Genomic DNA, 22,134 nt, shown 5'->3' on the forward strand with positions numbered 1-22,134 from the left:
TAGTCTCTGGGGTACACCGCTGGCGTCCTTTGGTCGCAGCACCAGCTCTGCAGATTCGACGGCACGACTCCAGCCCAGGACTCCGCAAATGGCGATGCAAAAATCAGCTCAAGCCACAGTAGCCGTTGGTGACTGCTGGCTCTTTTCCCAGTCGCCGAGGGTAGCGAGCCGGACACAGGCGGCCGCCGAAGTCGCTGCGCTGAACTGGCCACAGGCACCTCCATCGCCTGGGGTGGCTCGATCGTAGTCTGGGGCAGCAGCGTAGGCGATGTGCAGGTGACAGCAAACCAGGGGTGACTCTGTTCACGCTGTGTACACTCAGCGCACTAGGCAAACACTAAGGTAGTGCAAGGGGAGGTATTCTGCATGCGCATCGCCAACGTGGTACAATGTTCAATTCGGCTAGCAAAAGATCAGGTGGCTACTCAGATGCTCAGTTCACGTGAACAAAGCTCGCTTTCTTGAGTTGAACGAGTAATTTCAATTTGTGCGAGGCAAACTACAATGAGGGAAACAATGTGTGACACCTCAACATCACGATCCACCAGGTTGTGTCTCTCCATGTGCGACAGGTGGCTTCGTAAAGCCTTCGGCCTAATGCGTCGCTACCATGACAACAGCCGGAATCCAAAAATAACACCTAAAATAGGCACAAGAACAGGCAGCCGCGAGGAGACGTTAGCTCTGTGAGGTGGTCCTACCCCACTCGGTGCACACAGCATCCGAGTTGACGGCGCCCACCATCTCAGACGTTGTTGGAGCACCCGGTGCCAGGTCGCAATACCAGACAGCCCGTAGCCGGCTCCCAGAGCCACGACTTCCAAAGTCGAAGAGATAGGAGAAGCTACTTACATAAGAAATTCGGACCACTCGCGAGGCTTCCGTACTCACTCGCTTCAGGCTTGCCAATGCTTCGCGGGCGCCAGGCCTCGCTCTCCTAGGTTGCAGACCATGTGGCTCTCGTACCGACGAGTGTTCTTCAAAACACTCGCGAAAAAGCTTAGCATGTTGAAAAGTTCAAACGCGCTACAGCAACCGTCGCCTCGCTCAAGAAAGCACGCTGCCGAGGCTAGCGATCAAAATCTATGCTTGGAATACGCTTCAGTTCAAACAAACGTTGTCTCAAACCGATCAAAACTCACAATTATCGACCGATGCCTTAAGAGGTCCATGTTGGGCAGCCTGATGTGAGGTCTCCACAAGTGCTCTTGACACAGAGGAGCAATGGCACAGTAGTGCAAACAATGGAAAGGGCATTTATTGCACTTTTCATACACTAATGCCTGCTAGCTGAATTACTACGCCGTGTGGGGTCTCACACGTGCTCTTGGGACAAAGGAATGACAACACAGTAGTGTAAACAATCACAAGGGTTTTTATTGCACCTTTCATACACTGATGCATGCTAGCCGAATTACTATGCACAGAATTCACATGGGCGCTTGACAAATCAAGGAAGTCCGACTCACCGCGACCGGATAGTGAGCGAATATGTTCGCCCCATGCCACAACACCATCGCCTAGTCGTTCACGGGTACGGTCACGGGAACGGTGGCGTGTTCGAACGATCCATGTTCGTCTATACCGGTGCCCTGCTCCTAGCCACGCGAGACGGTCTCGCGAAGCGTGGATCGGCGAACGCGCGGGACGTCCGCATCGCTCACCGACCCCAACCCGAAGAGGAACAGCTTTCTCCCTTTTGCGCCCGCGTAACCCCCCGCGGTCAAGTGGCGTCAGCAGCACAACACTAGCGCCATCTCTTGTAATACGCTGCAACTCTGCCGCCGTAAAGCTACGTGGTGAAGCCGGATTACAGGAGATGGGAGCCATGCAGGGAAAACAACATCAGGGGACGTGTGAGTCGAGCATCCCCACAGTCGATAGGCACGCGACAAATCGAGGAGGTCCGACTTACCGCGAGTGGATAGCGAGCGAATATGTTCGCCCCATGCTTGAAACCAACGCCTAGTCGTTTGTGTGTATGGTCACGCCAACGGTGGCGCTTTCGAACGATCGGTGTTCATCCATTCTGGTGTCGTGCCTCTAAGCCTTTTTGGGACGGTCCCGCGAAGAGGATCGGCGCACGCGTGAAGCGTCCGTATGTGCTGCTTGCCGACCCCAAGCCAAAAAGGAAGTGCCTTCACCCTTTTGCCCCCAAGTAACCCAGCCGTTAGGTGGAGTTAACCGCGTAACACTAGCGCCATCTCTCGCAATACGCTGCAACCACACCGACCATCGCCGCCGTAAAGCCATGCGGCGAAGCCGGCTTACAGGAGATGGAAGCCATGCGGGGAAAACAACATCAGGGGACGCGTGAGAGTCGCGCATCCCCACAACGTTATTTCGCCTCAAAATAAGCATCGCAAAAATCTGATGCGAGCGGTGCAAAATTTGCCTTTCAAATTATCTTACGCACGTCACCCCGACCAATACGTGCATACCCAACTGCCACAGACGATTGAGGCGACCTGCTGCTCTCTATTCTTTCGCTGCCCAATCCTTTTTCCCCCACAGATGCTGCCCCGCACCTTCTCGCTTGTAGGAGAAATGAGCACTTTTACAGCGAAGCTGTGTGTCGCTAGCTGATTCGTCCATCTGTCGCCTGTACGCCGGAAACTATCATCAGCAATGGATTGAGCCTCGTCATCTTCTTCCGCAGCTGGCTCATTGGCGCCCCTTGGTGTGACCGTGCTCGTGCCACTACTCCCGCGTTTGTCGTCGTCATCTTACACAGCTGGCTGCGTTGCCCCTAATCCTTCCAGCGTAGAATTTCACTTCTCTTCTGTCGTCGTAATGGGGAGGCCGCGTTTACGGGGGTATGAGCCATTCGTTGTCTTAAGTGACAAACAGATTTAATTTTGAAGAATCGCAAGCAGCAATGGCGGGCGAAGGCTGCTAACCACGCCGCCGAGCAAACTCGAGACATCAAATGCAAGCGACAATGGCGGACTGCGGGCATACCATCAATGACGTCATTCTCTCCGTCGTAGCTGAACGTGTGAATGTGTGTAACCTCATTAAGAAACACAGACATAATCAATAATTAAGAAATACTTTAATGAACCGTCAGCATTAACCCAGTGATAAACACTGGGGCCACACATTTCAGCTTCGCTGGTTAACCATCTGTACGGAGTGTTCAGGTGGTGATTTTTTAAACTGCCGCCACCACTTCTAGAAGAGGAAAAAAGAAGTTGGTTCGGCTGGTGGATCCTATATGGTTGGGCAGCAGTGTCGGGCCAGCCTCAGGTCGACGTCTGTGGCCAGCCAAAACTTCTGCACTCGAATTTATGCTGTCCTACACATCTACGCTGGCATCCATGGCTCAGCCAGTGCCAATGAGGTCGGCAACATTGGTTGGCCTTTTTGCAGCCCAAGCTCTTGATGCTGACATGATCGGCTCCCAGCGATCTGCCTAGCACTGATCTATGATTGGCACTTGGCCAGTTTTGCTTGGGTATTTAGCATGGATTTTATTAAACAAACTATGAATCTTAGTGAAATGAGAAAATTTGATAACAACTAGCATTCTATACTCATCATTTTTTTTTTTTTTTGATTATCAGCTAAGGCGTTGCGCTGCTGAGCACGAGGGCGCGGGATCGAATCCCGGCCCCGGCGGCCGCATTTCGATGGAGGCGAAATGCAAAAACGCCCGTGTGCTTGCGTTGTAGTGCACGTTAAAGAACCCCAGGTGGTCAAAATTAATCCGGAGCCCTCCACTACGGCGTGCCTCATAATCATAACTGGTTTTGGCACGTAAAACCCCACAAAGAAGAAGAAGAAGAACATTTTTGATTATCATGCTACTCCTGCAACTTCTTTGCTTTTCTATCACTGATTCCCGATAGGTGCTTAAACATCAACAACCTAATCAATTTTGGTTGTAATTTTTCTCTTGATGACCAACGTAGAGTTTACTTGTTTAGTGCTTACTTAGTATCTTGCATGTTTTGTCCTAGGTGGTTGTAGGTGACAAAGTGGTGCTGACCCCAGTGAATGCAGGCCAACCACTGCATGCCAGCAACCAAGAGCTGCCTGACAACCCAGGCTGCAAGGAGGCAAGACAGACTTTAGTCTCATTCTGTGTTGATGCTTGCAAAGGAAGATTGGTTCTGTATGCATTTTACATGACAAATGTCCTTATTCTGTAAACAATTAACACAATGTTGAGGGTGTTTCTTTTAGACTATACATATACAAAGTTTATGAGCGTAGCGTACATAATAGTTTTGCATAGGAAGTACAAAGTAAGGCAGATACTTTGTGCTATTAACATACGTTTGAGAAGACTTTAGAACTGCTTATTCCACATCAATTACATGATTTTTGTATAAAAGGCTTTATCGGAGCTCATTCAGTCATGGAAATGCAGGAGCAGCTAAATAATAACAAAGCACCTGGTACAAAATAATGTAATTTGTCAAGAGATACACTTTGATTATTCATTGCTGCTATGCTGCTTTTCAGGTAAATGCTGTGAACTCAAACACGAGTTGGAAGATATCACTGTTCATGGAACACAAGGAGAATGTGGATGATGTACTGAAAGGGGTATGTGAGCATAATTTATTGTTATTTTTTCTTCTCCTCTCATGTCACTCGTGCATATATTGTTCACTCATGTCACTCGTGCATCATTTCTTGTGTGCGTTGCTGGTGCAGTTGATTCATTTTAATTTTTCAAATTGATATTGCCTTTGTAAGCAGGAAAAGTGCACATTATTTACAGTTGAACCTCAATATAATGGACACGGATATAACAAATTATTCAATATAGTAAAGTAAGCATCAAACGTCTCTCCGAAAGCATGAAACTAATATATGCTTATAACAAATGTTGGCTATAATGAAGCTATTTTTGTGTCAGACGTGATTTAGTTGTAGTAAAGAGGTTTGATTGTAAATTCTCCAACGTTTGTCTATATATGTTCATTTGGATCTTCAAGTCTGCAGTGTGTATAATACATACACCAGTGCTAAGGTGTGGTCATGGTGAAGTTTTTACAAAGGTTTTAGCTATATGTGGGCAGCATGACGGAACGTGGACAAAAGAAAAGAGACTAAGGAATTGACTGGACAACAGTGCGTGTCCTGTCCGTTTTCTTTGTCACTCTTCTTTCATCCTTGTTCTGTTGTCCTGCCCTTGTATAGCTATCAATTTTTTTCCCATCTTTTACTTGTGTTTCACCACGCTGCCCAGATATAGATATGAATCTGTATCAACTTGCTTGCCTTTCAGTCATTCTGCATTGTGCAAATGTGGTCACTGCACTTAACATGCTAGCTGACTATTAACGAGAGAGCTCAGGGAATAGTTTAGTTAAGCACAGAGGATAATAATACAGTGGAATCTTGATGATATGAATCTCACGGGGTCACAAAAAATATTCGTATTAGCCAAAGTTCGTATCATCGAAACACAATTAAAACTAGCTAACTTAAAGAGTCAGAAGGTGAACTCACTCAGGCACACGCACGTAAAAAGCATTTACAGTATAGACCACTTTTAACGTAACCGTTTATAGTGCAGAACTGGCTACAACGCGGCCTTTTCCGACTCCCGTTTACCCTCCCTTAGAACTCCATGTATACGTGTACCACTTACAGTGCAGCCACGTGAGATAAAATACCTGTTATAATGCAGCTTCTGCGGGAAAATCTCGCCGACAAGGGCGGTAGCGAGCATGCTTCTCAACGAAGTGCACCCACCAATGGGAGAGGAGATCAACGAGGGCGATGCGGAGGAGGAGCATGAGACGTGGAGCATGAGGCCAAGGGCGATAAAATCTTCGCCACGCACCGAATGTGCGAGTGAAAGTGCTCGCGGCTGTCAGTGGGGCGGCGTTTATTCATATCAACCGACGCGGGTTGAAAATCGATTCGTAACAACTGTTCTCTAGCACGTTGCAAAGTAATGGGGCTCGGCCGGGATCACAGAAAAATTCGTATCATCCGGAAATTCGTATTAGCCGTGATCGGTATCATCGAGATTCCACTGTACTACCGCTCAAAAGTGGCCTGCCTATAGAAGTTGGTCCTGTTACTGAAGCTTTACATGCTATGAATTTCTATATTGCTGGCTTGAATATTGTCCAAAAAGTTAGGTTTGTTGCAAGGGCACAGCATAAAATGTGTGGAGACCCACACAGATGGTCATGATGGGGATAAATATGATGATGCTAATAGCAATTATGTATGCTCAGACAGCACAAGGGTGTGAAAGACTTTGATGGAGGCCTTGACATAACGCCTACTTGTTCCTAATGTCTTCCTGTTTTCTTCACCTATGCTGTCTGGCCACATTTTTTCATCATTATGTTTTTCTTCACAAATGCTGGTGGCAGTGAGGCTGTTTGATTGCTGATTATGGTGTTAAGAAAGAAGATGACGCAAAGTAATGGTTTAGAACAAAATGGAAAAAGAGCCATGGACACTGTATATACTTGCAAGCATGAGTACCTCAGCATGGTTAAATGCCAATAATGGGTCTGAGTGCACCTCAGCTAGAAATTGTTTCATGTTTTATGCGTGGTACTCAAGCTTATTAAAGACAGATTTGAGTGTAGTGCTTCTTCATGTGTTTTGCAGAAAAATATTATTTGGCTGATATTGTGTGACACTGTAGGCTCTTATGTATATGCTTCCGCTACTACAGTTTTGTGTTCTTGTTTATGTTTATAACATTTGCTGAGGCTATCTCTGTCAGCAACATTAGACAGTTTTAGTTTAGCGTTTTTACGTTCCGCTTAGCTGCAAAGCGGAAGCGTGAATGTGCATGCGCCCTCCGCTTAGCCGCAAGCGGGCTAGCGGAGCTAGAAACACGGTCCGCTTACAAGCTGCCTAACCGTAGCGCGGAGCGTCGCGGTTGCATTTCGCTGGTGAGGGTGGTCAATGCGCGTGCCCTCTCTCGAGCGTGCATTGAGGCCCCTTACATCGAGGCACTAGTCGTGTGAGCGTGAATAACTTGTGTAATACACCCCCAACTGGTTATTTAAGGAAATAAAGTGAACAACACAGCTAACAAAAACGTCGCCAGCACATTGGCATCAAAAAGGATTGGATTGGATTTGGAATGTAACATTGCTGGCTATCACGTGGCGTTCACCAAGTCGATGCTTCATTTTTCATGCGATAAAATGGACCGGTAACGCATTACAAGCGACCGTCTAGATGTTTCATGAACAAATAAGTTATATATATATATATATATATTCGTCTTATTTTGTAAAAGTGACAAAACGGTTTTGTATTTTGTTTCACTACGCTGAATTTGGCCAGAGGGCGCTGCAACTATGAAAGGTCCGCTCCGCTACGCTAAACGCACAATTAAAATGTAAAAATCTACCGCCGCTCCGCTGTGGCTTAGCGAGGCAGCTCGGAGGGGAGCGAACTGGTAAGATGCTAAACTAAAACACTCTATTGCCTGCTTGGGCTTCCCGATCAGTGTGTACTTAAATAAGTGAATAAATTTTTATGTGCTGCCTTTGGGCAATGCAGATGCTGGTGTGTCTAGACCGTAAATGTAAAAGAAGCTCAACTCTCTCTGTTTACTCATGCAGGGAGATGTGGTGCGACTGTTCCATGCGGAGCAGGAGAAATTCCTGACGATGGATGAGTACCGAAAGAAGCAGTATGTGTTTCTGCGGTCCACAGGACGCACCACTGCAACAGCAGCCACCAGCTCCAAAGCCCTGTGGGAAGTGGAAGTGGTACAGCATGACCCCTGTCGTGGCGGGGCAGGACATTGGAATAGTCTCTTTCGCCTCAAGCACCTCGCCACGGGCCAGGTTTGTTGGGCACCTTTTATTACAATAGCGACCATACATGCTCAGGGTAGCCCGGGAAAACTGACGGTTTGATGTGCGTTGTCTTCCCGCACACCTTACACGACGCCCATTGTTGAAGGCCACGTAATCTGCTGAGTTTTGAATGCATAGTGCAGTTGAAATGGTGAAGGGTTCGGTAGTTAGGAATGTTTGATTTGGGACAAGCGTGTGCTCCCGGCTGAAGATGTTCCTAAGCGTTCCTCATCACACCAGCATTGTAACTGCAAATGCTCACAGTCATTGAGTGAGCTCTGTTCATGTATGTCTAATGGTGTGTTGGGCCATATGTGTTTACTTATTAAGCGAATGTTGACTAATTTACACTGCCCATGAAACTATGTACTTTTACTTCATGTAATAGTCTAATACCTTGCTATTGCTGTCAGTGCTTTGCCTTGCAGGCAAAGCTGCGTAATTTTTCCTGTGTTGGCTAAGCATTGTTCATGGTTGCCAGTGAGGGCTATAAGGGCGTACCGTATGTGGACTGTGCATTTATGGAAGCTGGAATGAAAGCTCTTGAAAGAGCATAGAGCTGCTTGATGAAATGCTGTCGATTCTGCAACCATAGTTAGGGTATGGCAGAACAGCATTATTGCATCTAATTCACCTGCGGCCTATCAATTTTTTCATGCTAAATTGAACAATTCCAAAATAAAAAGCCTCAGAACTTGGTCACTAGAATAAACATCGAGACATAGGCAGAAATGCACAGAGCTTGGCTCTTTGTTCTATTGTGTGCAATAACAATTGCAGATGACCTGCTCAATGCTTTTTCCTTTACAGGATAAGCATTTATGTAAATAAGCACTTGAAAATTTCATTTTCACCTTTTCAGTGCTCTGTGCTCATCACACCATGCTCCCACTTATTTTTTGTGCACTACTTCCAAACACCACAGGTATACTTTAGCTGGTAGCATTTCAAAATTGTTTTACTCATTTCTTGCACAAAAATAAGTATTGGTTACTGAAAAAGAATTTTCTAGTTGCGATATTGTCTGTCATTGTGAAATAATTATTATATTAATAGAGGCTTTCCATCTGCATTTGCAGCATGGTTGTAGATTGTCGTCATGGCAGCTTCTTGGTAATGATCATTGTCATGTTGCTATCATTATCAGCCTATTTTTATGTCCACTGCAGGATGAATGGCGTCTCCCTGTGACCTCCAATTACCCCTGTCTTGCGCTAGCCGATTCCAACTTGCGCCTGTAAATTTCCTAACTTCATCACCCCACCTAGTTTTCTGCTATCCTCGACTGCGCTTCCCTTCTCTTGGTATCCTTTCTGTAACTCTAATGGTCCTCTGGTTATCCATCCTATGCATTACATGTCCTGCCCAGCTCCATTTTTTTCTCAGTGTCCGTTAGAATATCGCCTATCCCAGTTTACTCTCTGATCCACACTGCTCTCTTCCTGTCTCTTAACGTTAGGTCTAACATTTTTCGTTCCATCGCTATTTGTGCAGTTCCTAACTTATTCTCGAGCTTCTTTGTCAATCTCCAAGTTTCTGCCCCATATGTTAGCACCGGTAGAATGCAATCATTGTGCACTTTTCTTTTCAACGACAGTGGTAAGCTCCCAGTCAGGATTTAGCAATGCCTGCCGTAATTTATTCTTCAGTAAATTTATTTCTCATGATCAGGTCTTCTCAGGATCATGATCACACTGTGAGTAATTGACCTAGGTAAACGGTACTCCTTTACAGACTCTAGAGGCTGACTGGCGATCCTGAATTTTTGTTCCTTCACTCCACTCTTACACTTTCTTGCTTAAGGTCCTTAATAATTTGTTGTAATTCGTCCCCATTGTTGCTGAACAGGACAATGTCATCTGCAAACTGAAGGCTGCTGAGATATTCGTTGTTGATCCTCACTCCTAAGCCTTCCCAGTCTAAATGCTTGAATACTTCTAAGCATGCAGTGAATAGCATGGGAGAGATTGTGTTTCCCTGCTTGACCCCTTTCTTGATAGGTAATTTTCTACTTTTCTTGTGGAGAACCAATGTTGCTATGTCAGAGGTAAAATTAAGAGATGGAAGAAAAAAAAGGTGCTTTAGCAGCACACGTTGTGTTAGGCGGTCTCCCCGACAGTTCTTGAGCTTTGGGACCTCCGACTGTAATACTAATACTGTATTCTCTCTGTAATCAGTTGCTGAATAAACCTTAACTTGAACCTGGGCCTTAAACTTGTGAAAATTTATGTTCTAATCAACTGCACCCCCTGCATATTGACTAAAGTTTAGGCAGCAAGAGCAGCTTTGTATCCAGTTAATAAGAAATCTATCGGCTAAGAACTGTATGCTTAATTTCATGCGTGTATGACATCATGTGTTGCAGTATCTAGCTGCTGAGGTGGATGAAGACCCGACCCCTGACCCAACACGGGCCAAGCTGCGGGGCCCACCAGGGAGCCCCGTGTACTGCCTCGTAGCTGTGCCACAGAGTAGCGACATTGCCTCCATCTTTGAGCTGGATGCGACCACACTCTCCCGTGCTGATGACCTGGTGCCCCAGTCTTCCTATGTGCGCTTGCGCCACTTGTGCACCAACACCTGGGTGCACAGCACAGCCATTCCTATTGACCGAGATGAGGAACGGCCCGTTATGTGGCGCCTGGGATGTGCGCCGGCCAAAGAGGATCGGGAGGCCTTTGCAGTGGTGCCAGTGTCAGCTTCTGAAGTGCGGGATCTTGACTTTGCCAATGACGCTTGCCAGGTGGGTGCTTTTGTGCAAGGCTTAAAGCCCTGCAATTAAAGGTGTGCGAATATTTGAAAATTTCGAATACCATCCAGTATTATATATCTAATATTTACTATATATGTATATTTTATATGTAAATAATGTAAATAACATATTTAATATTAAAAATTTTTGAATATTCGATTAGGATACGAATATTCGAACCAAATTGAATATGTTGCTGGCTGTGGTGGAGCAAACACGGTACCTACCGTTTTTTTTTGTCTATCTAATCTAAGAATATGTCTGATATTGTGCTGAATTTTATGATGATTTCTTGCTGCTGGTGAAAGGTTGCATGTAAAGTGCGCTCAGTGATTGGACGCCTAGGTTATACGGGGAAGCCAGCCTCTCAGTAGTAAGGGGCATGGGTTTGTGGACAGCGAGGGTGCACTTGGAGCACAGCTAAAGAGGATGGGAGTGACTGTGCGAAAGAATCCAACTGCAATTGCTCTTTCCGTGAGTATAGGTCCAATGGGCACATCCTTATCATCGATGTCCATCCACGTGGCTTCACTATGCAAATATGCCAGCTCCCTGCTGCATGCCCGTGTCGCACCTCTGTGCAGCGTATCGCATGCCTGTTACAGCATTTCAGGATAGAGCAATGACCGATTCTTTACCGCAATGCACGCTTGATCGAGATCTGAGACTTGTAGTACAGATATTGCAGGTAATGGGCTTTCAGTGATGGGCATTACCACAATGCCTGCTTGCATCGCCGTATGCTTAAAGGTGCTATTCTAAGCAAGTATGGATGCATTAGACATGTTTACTTGAGTTATAATCAAAACATTTTTTTTTCATACACTTGAAGGTTCTCTCTCCGTTCTTCCTGTTGTATGATGTAGTATACCTCGCATTATATTATTGGTTGCGTTATATTCTTGCAAGTGCAGTACCTTGGCAACAGTGAGTCGGTCAGATGTCTAACACTGAAGGAAAACAACAGAAGGGGCTTGCTGCATAACCTGTGCTGCAGAAGCCCTGCTTTGTTGAGGCATAAATCATAGGAAAATGATAGGACAATGTTCTTCCAGTTCTTTTATAAGCAATGGTAATAGCAAACAGTACAGCACCATTACGTTTTGGTTAGGTGTGAACGCACCTTTTGCCTTGCTCATTTGTTACTTTTGCAATGCCACCCCCACTCCCGAGCTTGTTGGTTGACAACAAATGCGATGAGTGATGTCTGGTGCAGGGTCAAATACCTCTGAGTTTACAGGCATTTCATGCTGTATAATAAGGCACAGGTTGGCGAGAACACACTAGTGGGAATTGCTCAATTTTTCAAGTAAACATGAGTCAAATACACAGTATTTTAGAATAATGGCTTACTAGCCCATTTTGTACCCTTGACAATGTAATTTTGGTGTTCCAAACTGTTAAAATACTAACTAAACTTGCTAATAAATGCATGTGGACATCATTATTTGATATTTGAGGCTAAGTATTCGTATTCGATTTATATTAAACAATTTTTATGCTCGTGCACTCCTGCCTGCAACACAATAGATAACCATACTGACGATTAGAGGTTACCATTTGGATCCTCTTGTACCGAGCAGCTGGGTTAGGTGGAAGAATTGTGCAGATTCAAACTGCCTACCACGGCCGTTTAGGAAATCATGGTACCTCTTGCTTCACATGAACAATCCTGCTGCTGTTATATTGGAAAAAAAAAAAGAAACCCGCATTGGGCTGGAATCGAATGGGGCAAATGATGGATTGTTCAGATAAAGCGATGTTCCATGAAACCTTCATTTGAAAGTTGACACCTGTACTTCCTTTTCTTCATCCTGGGTTCTACTTTAGGATTACAACCGTCGATAATCTCCTTAACACCCAATGCACATGTCAGTGGTATCCTTATACTGTGTGAGATTTGTGTTTGCCTCCTGTTTTTGGGTTTATGTGCATGTGTTTAGGTTCCAACTCAGTTTTCTTATCAGAAAATGTATAATTCAGAGAAATCCAGGTATCAGGAAACCTAACATCCACAGTACTGCAGCACATAGTACATTGTGGGTTGCCATTATATCATGTGTTAAATATTGCCTTTCACTTGGAAGTGTGATGTGACACTGCTATCAGTGCTGTTTCTGTAGCCCTGCTTGTCATGTCATGTCTAGGTTTTGCAGACGCTGGTTGGTGCTTTGGAAAGTGGCCGTGCAGGTGTCACGGAGCGTCGTTCGCTGCTTCAACTGCTTCAGGAAGTCATCTATTTCACGGCCAGTCGTGAGGGAGATCCAAACAAGTCCGACCCTCTCGAGCTAGTTGTGACCAAACCGAACCGGGAACGTCAAAAGCTGCTGCGTGAGCAGAATGTGCTTCGGCAGCTGTTCCACATCTTGCAGGTGCTCCTTCATTGTACTTTTGCAGCCTCAAAGTCTCTGTTACGAAGTTTTCCATAGAGTAACATTTATTCTGAGACAAGTTTATAGGCTGTACAATAAAATGCGAAAGTTCTTATCAGTTAGCACAGAAGTTAAGCAATATTTATAATACAGTTAAACCTGGATATAACGAAATTGTCAAATTCCCGAAAAACTTCGTTTTAAAGAGGACTTTGTTATATGCAGGTTCGGCACAAAAATTCGAAAAAGAAATGCTTACCGTATTTACTCGATTCTAACGCGCCCTCGATTGTAATGCGCACCCGTTTTCTGTGACCAAAAGAGAGGGAAAAAAAATCCTTTACAGTACTGCGCCCCTCATGCTTTGGAATCGCTCATCCTTGGAATGTCACACCATGTACTGGATGCGTGGACGCGTGTCGTTTCGCACAAGCGCGAGGCGTCGAAAATGAAGAGCGAGCGCCACGATGGCGTCGTAGCGTCGTATAGTGTCACCTAGTGTCAGGTTAGTGAAGTGAAGCGCAGAGACTTGCGCAATAACCAAAGAGTGGCGCTGCCAGCACGTTAAAAAAAAAAAAATTTTTTGTTTCTTCAGCAAAATCAACTGGAAAAGGAGAGTGCCGGCTTGGCGGGCTAGGCCAGCTGCAGCAAGCGGCGGGATCAGGTTTGAATGAATGAAGGGAGGGGAAAGGTCACGCCCACGGCGGCAAGATCGCCGGGTCGAGGGATGCAGGCCCGCCTCATGCACGCTCGCACGCACGCACACTTGCGCTCACTCTTGCCTCGAAGTCACCGTGAATTCGAGCGCGCCAAGCGCGACGTCGCCGCTTCGCACTTCGTCGCGGCGGAGAAGGTGCTTCTGGTTGCTGCTTGCACAAAAATGAAAAAATTTGGGGCGAAATCTCTAGGTTGTTGGCGGGGAAAATGCGTTATTTTGAGGGGGTCTCCCGCTGCCACTTCGTTACGTAGAGGTCTGAAATACATGTGCTTCTATGGAGTAACGGCGGGGAATAGAAAAACTTCGTTATATTAAGGAATTTGTTATATGGAGGTTCGTTGTAAGCAGGTTTAACTGTAGTTCAGTAATGTGGAAAGTTGGTCGAGTTGGTGATTCATCATCATACCATATTGGTGAAACAGCGCACTGACCAGGACAAAGTGGAGAGACAAAGTGGAGAGACACAAGAATACCCAGTGTCGTGTATTCTTGTGTCTCTCCACTTTGTCCTGGTCAGTGCGCTGCTTCACCAATATGGTATGATGATTTGCAATAGTGTTTATTGGCACAACTACTAACACCATATTGTGTCATGTCAAGTCATGTAAGAAGTTAAGCAGACAAGCTTTATTGTCACATCCTTACTGGTCCACATGCCATCAGTGTACTTGGATAAACTTATGGGTATTAGGGAAGTTCACAGAATAGACCCTTTTCCTAGTTTACAAGTGAGCTTCTCTGCACTCCACATTTGCTCGACTAATGGCGGCACTGGTCTTGGTTCAAATGAAGACAACATGCTAGCTGCACATTCTGGGACTTGCCTCTTGCATAGTTTCATTGCTAGAGACATGTCTGCATTTCTTTTTGTGTTGTATGACAAGCAAGCTGTGTATGTACCCACTGTTTGCAATAATGACTAGGTATATCGCCATTAGTTTGGCAAACTGCCTCACAGGAAAGCTCTCATTAACTATGAAATAGGTCCATTGCTACTATCGAAGCAGCGAGGTCAGTCAGACCTTCCCCAGTTTATTGAAGGGTTCTGTGACAGGGCATGACGTCCAAGTAAAAATAGGAGAGAAGACGGTGCCTGGGTTGCAGCCACAGCGTTCAGAAGCTGGCTTCTATGCTGTGGTGGTAGTCATATTTTTTTTTCACCTCAACCATTCTTATTGTCTGAGGCTTGCTCAAGTAATGCTAATGAAAACTTGCCTGTTATCCTGGTTGCCCAGTTTCTCTAATTCTGTGGGGTAATGGAAACAAAGCATTATTGTTTCATTCTTTTAGTCTGATTTGAAAGTTGGAAAAACTATCGTCGTTGGCAGGGAGTCACATTCTCTATTTGTTGCATTACATTTGGTGTAAAAGTATTTTCAGTTAAGGATCTAGCTTTTACATATATAATGACATGGAGATTTGTGAATGTTATATCAGTGTCTTGCAAATTCTGCAGAAAATGAATTGATTCCATTGCCTAGCAAAGCACTACAAATTTCGCGTTGATTTCTGTGTGCGAAGTATTCCTACAACTTTGCAGATGTGATATGCAATCTCATGTCTTGGCCTATTGATTAACAGGCGCCATTCACAGACAATGGGCAGGGCCCACTGCTGCGCATGGAGGACCTTGCAGACCCGCGCTATGCACCTTACAAGCACATGTGCCGTCTCTGCTATCGTATCCTGAGACTGTCCCAGCAGGACTACCGCAAGAACCAGGAGTACATTGCCAAGTGGTTTGGGTTCATGCAGAAGCAGATTGGCTATGATGTGCTGGCCGAAGACACCATCACTGCGCTGTTGCACAGCAACCGCAAGCTTCTTGAGAAGCACATTACTGCGGCTGAAATCGAGACATTTGTCAGTTTGGTGCGCCAAAACAGGGAGAGTCGTTTTCTCGACTACCTTTCAGACCTCTGCATTTCCAACAAGCAGGCCATCCCTGTCACCCAGGAGCTCATCTGCAAGGCTGTGCTTTCACCCCACAATGCTGACATCCTTATTGAAACCAGGTAGGATCTACAGGAGATGCATTTCTTGTTGACACCTAGGTGTTATATCATCGAAGCTGCAATTGAGGGAACGCAACACCAGCTGGAGTGCAGAGCGCGATACGTCAGACTAGTGAGGAAAATGCATAATCCACCATTGATGCTGCGGTGGCCGCATTTCGATGGGGGTGAAATGCAAAAACATGTGTACTTATTAGGTTTAAGTGCATGTTAAAGTACCCCCAGTGGCTAAAATTAATCCGGAGTCTCCCACTATGGTGAGCCTCATAATGAGATTTTGAATTTGACACGTAAAATCCCAGAATTTAATTTCAAAATTTTTGCACTCCTGCTAGGGGAAATTAGAGTGATCTCATATTTACAAATGTGACGTGACACATGTGGCCAAGTGTTTGAAAGTGCACGCTTGCTCGAGAGAAGAGCTGGTAACTTTATTCTGTTGAGCTGTGCATGTGTCTGTGACCTAATGGGTAGAGCATCGGCTGCTGGGCTGGGGGACTTGGGTTTGAAACCAACCATTGGACACACATGCTTTTGTGTTCTTAGTGTTGAACATTAGCTGGACATAACGAAAGACGAATGAAAGAAGCCCGTGCATCTATCCTAACAATGCTTCGCATTAAAACCTTGAAACACTGCATTGCAGTTTCTAACCTAACCATCTCCACTGCTGTGCAATAGTGAGAATTGTGTGAGTGTCGTAAAGAGAGGGACCTTCTCACTGTGTGCAGGGTGGTCCGCAGCCAGGTTGAGCTGGAGATGGAAGGGGGCCCACCCACCTTGGCTGTGGAGGAGCAGGTGCTGCTTCTGTGGGACAGCGGCCGGGAGGCGCGCAGCATCGTGGAGTTGGCACAGGACACGGAGTGTCTGAGTGCACGAGCCACGCTCGACTACTACAGGTTAGGCTGGGGTGGCAGCTGTTAACAGCCAACGATCTTGGCCAGATCAAAATAACACAACTACAAATACAGTAATCCCTCGTTATAACCAAATCGCTTTATTTTAAATATCGCTTTATTCTAAATTTCTCCCAGTCCCGACTTAAACGTATGCATTTTAAGCCGCGTTACTCGAAGCGCACGAAGAGCTTGACCAGCTTAGAGCGAAGTGGCGAGCGGAGGCATCGCCGCCGCTGAGCGGCGGCGGCGACTCTTTTGTGCATACAGTGTCAAATTAATACTGCCGACGAATTAGTCTCATGCAGGCACAGAACAGGCCACAAAAGTAACAAGCCAAGCGAGAGCTGAGTGCTCCCAGCTGTTTACTGTGGAGTGAATGGAAGCTGTCAAATTCCATGGTGCAGCATGCCCGAACCGTTAATCTCAGTCGCAATCACATCGCTGGTGTCCCCCGTGACAGAATCCACATGAAAATAATGTTTTCGTGACGCTTTGCGATGCTAGAAAACCGCGGTCTCTTGGATGCTTAAAAGTGGCCAAAAGGCTGCGGGGCAGACTTGTGCCATAGCATTCCATGGGGTGCGCTCGAAGAGCAATGTTTTACCGCTCTAAAGAGCACTTCTGGTGCTGAAACGTGCCAAAAAGTACAAAAGAAGTGTTCCTCCGATTGTAAGTGCCATGCTCGACGCGAGGAGCTACATTAACAAATTGGGAAGATGACTTTGGGGAAGCCCGTCTAGAAATTTGCTTGCTGCTCACCATAATCGACTTGCATCGCAATGAAACACCGCCCCTAGCTTCGTTGCACTTTTGATGGTGCAAGTCGACCGATAACTTGCCGAAAACACCAAAATCCGAGCGTTTCTAGCGGCGAGTCAGGCTGTCAACATGGTGGGTCAATGCAAGCTGATGTTTCCCCAGCGATTTTCTCGAGCTGGTCATGCTCGATTGACGCCATCCGACTTTAGACAAATGGTCTAAATGCTTGGTAGGGTCATTGAATTTTGTTCCAAGATATTTGTCAATGGCGCAGACGCAACGGTGTGCAAACACCGACACTCGAAACGTAGAATTAGCACAGTGTTGTCGACAACGGGGCGCCGAAAAACCCATCTTGCAAACTTCACGGCTGCACACCTCTGGAAAAAAGTTGTCCAGTGATCATGCAAAGCCCCTACTGCAAAACCGTTCAGTTTTCACGATCGCACTGCGTACCCACGATGAGCGGCTAATCGTTTTTTGAGCACAACAAACACAACCTCAGATTCGAGCCACGGCATTGGTTTCTAGCGCGATGCTCTCGTAGTCTTCCGTGACCTCCGCATCCCTCCATGACCAGCCTGACGATGACTGGACTTGCAGTGATCTGTACAAGGCTGCTCATAAAATTCCTGGCTAAGAGGTAGAAGGTGACTTCGAGACATTTGCATTTGCTGACGCTGCTGCTCCCGTGGTCACCCCAGCAATTGATGCAGAGATAATTGACACTGTTGGTGGCCCTGACAAGGACGAAGAGGCGGCGGAGGAAGAGCTACGTGAAGTGCCAACTATGGTGCAGACATGGGAGTACCTACGCTTGCTGCAAAATAAGGTTGAATGCAAGGGTGCCGACCACGGCTTCGTGCATTGCTTGGTCAAATTTGAGCAGGGGTTGCTAGCTCCCGGTAAGAACTTGAAACAGCCAAAGCTCATTGCCTTTTTTTCACCTGAAAAAAGTTCACTGAATACATTCTATTTTGACTTCCTCGCAGCTGTGGTGCAATTAAAGCATGATTGCTTTAGCTTTTCTTGAGTGGTCGCTTATCGAATTACCGCTTATAACAAATTTTTTCGCAGTCCCACTAGCTTCGTTATAACGAGAGATTACTTACACGAGTCGAGGTCCCATTGGGAGTGGACAATGAAAATAAGTGGTCATGACACAAAATAAACATTCGAGGAAAAGTGTTTTCGCTGGTTCACATCTTACGTTTGTGCAAGGTGGTTCCTTCCCTCTGTTTTATGCAGACAAAAGATTTTCCATTTTATTGCTGTAATGTTAAACGGGAGTGGCAGGCGACAACTACGCATTTTTATTTCTAGGTTATGGATGGACGAAATCATGGTAAAGTGCCACATGCCATGCATTGTGAGGTTGCTGGATGTTCAGGTGGCTATCACAATACAGCATATGGCACATGGACTGCATGGTTCTTTGCTTTGGGCATTCTTTAAGATGGGCCTTGCTCAGTTTCTTCACATACTTATTCTGCCATTCAATGTTGTCTGCATTGTGAGGCAATGACGCACCGATGTTCTGCTGTATTAACAGCATTGGCAAAAGTAAGGGTGATGCAGGCGAGCTCTGCAGATGCTGTGCACCAATATGAACATTTGATTTGCGCTAAAATAATGGTTTCTGCAGGCATAAAGATCGCATCACACTTTCTGCTACTACTACCTGCAACATATTTCTCATGATGAATTGTCAGTCTCGTGGTACTTTTCCAATTTCAGCATAAGGATGAGCAAAATTATGTGTATTGAACGCAAATCAAGTGTTCCTTTTCATATTGGGCCACCATCATATGCAAGATAGTGTACCAGTAACCTTAGTCAGCATCATGAAGTAACAAAGGTTGTAGTGCTGGCTTGGCTGGTAAGGCAGCTTGCATACCGGAAAACCAAAGCTCTGCTTAGCTTTTGCTGGTATCTAAGCTGCTTGTGTACACGAGCAAAACTCGAGCCTCTTGCATCCCCGATTTTAAAACTTCCTATTTTGCCTTTCCTATAAGCCTCTTCTGGCCTTTCACCTTCTTGTGCTTTTCTTGAGGAGGCTCTTAATTGACCTGCAGCTGTCTTGTCCAGGACACCGGTCCTCTCAAGACAAGGAGCCTGTTGCAAGTGTTTTAAGCAGTTCCACCTGCTTTCTGTACAGGCATCAACTCGACCTGTTCTCAGGCATGTGCTTGGACAGGCAGTACTTGGCCATCAACAGCCTGTCGCCTCACCTGGATATAGAGCTGATCCACAAGTGAGAATGTTTTCTCTGACAGCAGCCTACTTTCTGGTGGCTGCAAGTAACACCCTGAACTGTTTTATTAGCCGATTTCTAAATTGAAGCAGATTATTGCCAGTTGTTTCTAGCAGTTTCTCTTCTGTTAAAAGGGAAACAATGTCTGGGCTCTTGCTGGGATAAAATTTTGTTTGCGAAGCAATATATGATAGCTCAAATACAATAGAATCCTGGGAGGCCTTACTATGCAATCCGGACAGCAAGACTCAACGCGAAATCATCAGCCAAGCTCTAGCTGCCGCTGAGTCCTTCGGGATCCCGGCCGACGGATAGAGGCGCTGCGGAGGAAGACCATCTTCTGCGGCGTTAATTGACTGGTGGAAATAAATGTTATTTCTCTCTCTCTCTTAACGTTTGAGAAAAATGAGAAAAATTGATGTCATTTCTTTCGTAGATGAAACTGGGAGGCTGGCAGTGCAAAGTATCAAACATGAAAATGAAAGGCCTGAAGTGAAACAGTGGATATTGTGCTGTTTCATTATCCTTGCCACTGTTAATTTCTCAAACCCATTGTTTGTGGGATTGTTGATGTGCTTTCAATCTCATAGCTTGCTTTATGAGGTGTATGCTGGTTGAGAATGCAAAGTGTAGCTGTAATGAGAAAGCCATGCATGAAAAGCATGCATAGATTATATGAACACATGATCAAAAATTTTTTTCTTGCCACTCATTTGCATTTTGTGTTGCAAAAGCTACAGATGGGTGAAGATGGGAGTGGAGAGCAGTGGTAATTCTTACTGTCACTCTTTTGTTTTGTTGATAAATTGAACAGATTTATACGGAATCACCTTTGGTGGATGGCCTGATTCTGTTTCTTCAGCATGATTTCTTTTTAGAGGAGACACACACAAAAATGAAATTTTGCTGTCTGCTATTTAACAAATTGTAGCAGATTACTTGGGGTGGGGGTGGAATGACAGGTGGTGAAGCAGATGCAAACAAAGTACTGTGCAAAGCCTAAAAAATCTAGAATTTCAGTTGCGGGGATTACATGCAGCACATGCAGATTATGTTAAACAATACTTTGACCACATGTATTTCATTGTCCCTGTGTATATTGTGCTCTGCTCTGCCATAGTGGAATACTAGCACACCCAAGCCTACACTATATTAACAAAATTACTCATGTCAGTCTGATAAATTGTACAAATTAAAAAAAAATGGACAGTATATTTTAACTTTTAACCATGTTGCTGCGTGTTCATTGCTTTTTTTGTCTGGTTTCTTCCAGATTTTCTCTGTATTAAAATTTGTTAACTAACTTATAAGGCGGACAAAGCAGAGTCCTGAACCCATTTTTTGATGTTTGTCTATTCTAACGTGTGGTCTTCGGGGGCTCTCAATGCTTGCAGGTGCATGGCAGATGAAAACCTGCCATACGAATTGCGGGCAGCCTTTTGTCGACTGATGCTGCACATGCATGTGGACAGGGACCCTCAGGAGCTCATCACACCTGTCAAGTATGCACGCCTCTGGTCCGACATTCCTGAGCAGCTTTCTATTCAGGAGTAAGTAACCCTGTGTCAACCCTAATTTTGTCAATGCTTTCTCGATGCCTTTGGTTGGCATATACAGTAGAACCCTGCTAATACGTTTTTCACGGGACAGTAAAAAAAAAAAAAAACGTAAGAGCTGTAAAACTCAAGAGCCGAGAATTGGGAAAAATTGAGGAATAAGGGTAGTGGGTCGACTGCACACAATTTTATTTTAATTGCTACGTTTAAAAAAATGTTGCAGTTTTGCCCGAAAGGCAAAGCATAGAATGCGATAGTAAATTAGTAGACAGCTATAAGAAGGTAAGGATAGTAGTTTTATTGTCTGTATAAACTTGTAAACATTCGCTTATTAACTATATTAACAAGCATGGTGTCAGCACGCACAGGCAAACATGAACACATCACACTCGATGACTGTATACACTTGCTGTCAAAATGCTGGCATGAGGAAGTGCGGCAGCAGCAGTGAGTGAAGTGACCTTTGTGCTGTCTATCGCTTCAACACAAACTGCCCGCGCAGTACGCAGTTGATGCCAGAGTACAACACCTCCCCCCTATCCCTCCCCTCCCCCTGGTGCCTTGAGCGCGACGAGAGATGGTGCACTTCCTGCCCGCTTTTCCCTTCTTGTGCGCGCGCGATTTAGCCGCGATTGTCTGCTCTCCTCGCACGCTTTCACTCACACATACATCATATGGCACACAGTGATGGTGTTATCGCCTTTGGACTTTTACGGAACATGTATGCGCTAAAAGCAATTTGGGCATTCTGGGCAGCCAATTCCGTCGTCAAGCCACCAAGCCAAGCTACATGAAAAGTCAACATGGCCGCTCGGGCCGGCGCGGGGTGGCAGTTCGCAACGCATGATGCAGGAACACTCCTGCAGTTGCGACGCAACAGCGGGGTTCCGAATGCATTGGATCCTATGGGAGCTATGCCGGGAGCGGCCGAAAATGACGTAAGAGCTAAGAAAACGGAGCACCCGGGAACAGAACAGGGGGGGTTCTATTGTATACTGTGGGCATTG

General features: G+C 45.6%; 1 protein-coding gene across 1 annotated transcript in view; it reads left to right on the forward strand.

Moving 5' to 3' along the window:
- Positions 1 to 21,125, forward strand: part of LOC119434473 (inositol 1,4,5-trisphosphate receptor type 1) — a 29,845-nt gene extending 8,720 nt beyond the window's left edge. The window contains exons 5-13 of the mRNA XM_037701615.2: positions 3,963 to 4,061; positions 4,471 to 4,554; positions 7,563 to 7,790; positions 10,168 to 10,545; positions 12,702 to 12,926; positions 15,226 to 15,659; positions 16,391 to 16,558; positions 19,476 to 19,571; positions 20,966 to 21,125. Of these exons, the coding sequence (XP_037557543.1) occupies positions 3,963 to 4,061; positions 4,471 to 4,554; positions 7,563 to 7,790; positions 10,168 to 10,545; positions 12,702 to 12,926; positions 15,226 to 15,659; positions 16,391 to 16,558; positions 19,476 to 19,571; positions 20,966 to 21,125 (1,872 nt within the window). The remainder of the gene's footprint in view (positions 1 to 3,962; positions 4,062 to 4,470; positions 4,555 to 7,562; positions 7,791 to 10,167; positions 10,546 to 12,701; positions 12,927 to 15,225; positions 15,660 to 16,390; positions 16,559 to 19,475; positions 19,572 to 20,965) is intronic.
- Positions 21,126 to 22,134: the final 1,009 nt, after the last annotated feature.

The sequence above is a fragment of the Dermacentor silvarum genome, unplaced genomic scaffold (assembly GCF_013339745.2).
Source record: "Dermacentor silvarum isolate Dsil-2018 unplaced genomic scaffold, BIME_Dsil_1.4 Seq11, whole genome shotgun sequence".
In the NCBI taxonomy this organism is placed as follows: Eukaryota; Metazoa; Arthropoda; class Arachnida; order Ixodida; family Ixodidae; genus Dermacentor; species Dermacentor silvarum.